The sequence below is a fragment of the Penaeus monodon genome, chromosome 30 (genome assembly GCF_015228065.2).
Source record: "Penaeus monodon isolate SGIC_2016 chromosome 30, NSTDA_Pmon_1, whole genome shotgun sequence".
NCBI classification, from domain to species: Eukaryota; Metazoa; Arthropoda; class Malacostraca; order Decapoda; family Penaeidae; genus Penaeus; species Penaeus monodon.
The window spans coordinates 12,916,489-12,916,907 of record NC_051415.1 but is presented as its reverse complement, the minus strand read 5'-3'; the positions used below and the strand labels follow the sequence as shown (position 1 = coordinate 12,916,907).

Below are 419 nucleotides of genomic sequence, written 5' to 3'. Positions count from 1 at the left end.
ATGCTAAATCCCATGCACACAGTCGACTAGAGATGGCACAGACGGGATAGAGTACCCAAGATGGCCAAGCCCCTCGACGGACGAGACCCCTGGGGGGCAGCCCTCCTTCCGACGCCACGTGTACCGCACCCACGTCGTGGTCGGCGACGGAGACTCCGCCGTGCAGGAAGCAGAGCGGCGCCATTACTCTGCCGGAGGAACTCGCTACCAGACCTCACACCAGTGGCAGTTTTCGTCGGTGAGTGTGTTTGTAAGAGGGCCGTTTTGGGTTATGCTTATTCCAAAATGTCTGTGTTTATGATCTGAATACGAAGGAAATAATGGGTTGTAAAAAAGGCGGACTGACAAAAAAAAAATCTGGTTTTATATAGACTGATGAGTATTCATCTGAATACTGAGGTTTAGGGATAGCATCAGGC

General features: G+C 51.6%; 1 protein-coding gene across 1 annotated transcript in view; it reads left to right on the top strand.

Annotated features, from left to right (window-relative positions):
• LOC119592527 overlaps nt 1-419 on the top strand; it is a gene marked incomplete in the record, with an annotated part of 25,120 nt that overhangs the window by 9,371 nt on the left and 15,330 nt on the right. Inside the window, 1 exon segment of the mRNA XM_037941385.1 lies at nt 23-238. Within this exon segment, the coding sequence (XP_037797313.1) occupies nt 23-238 (216 nt within the window).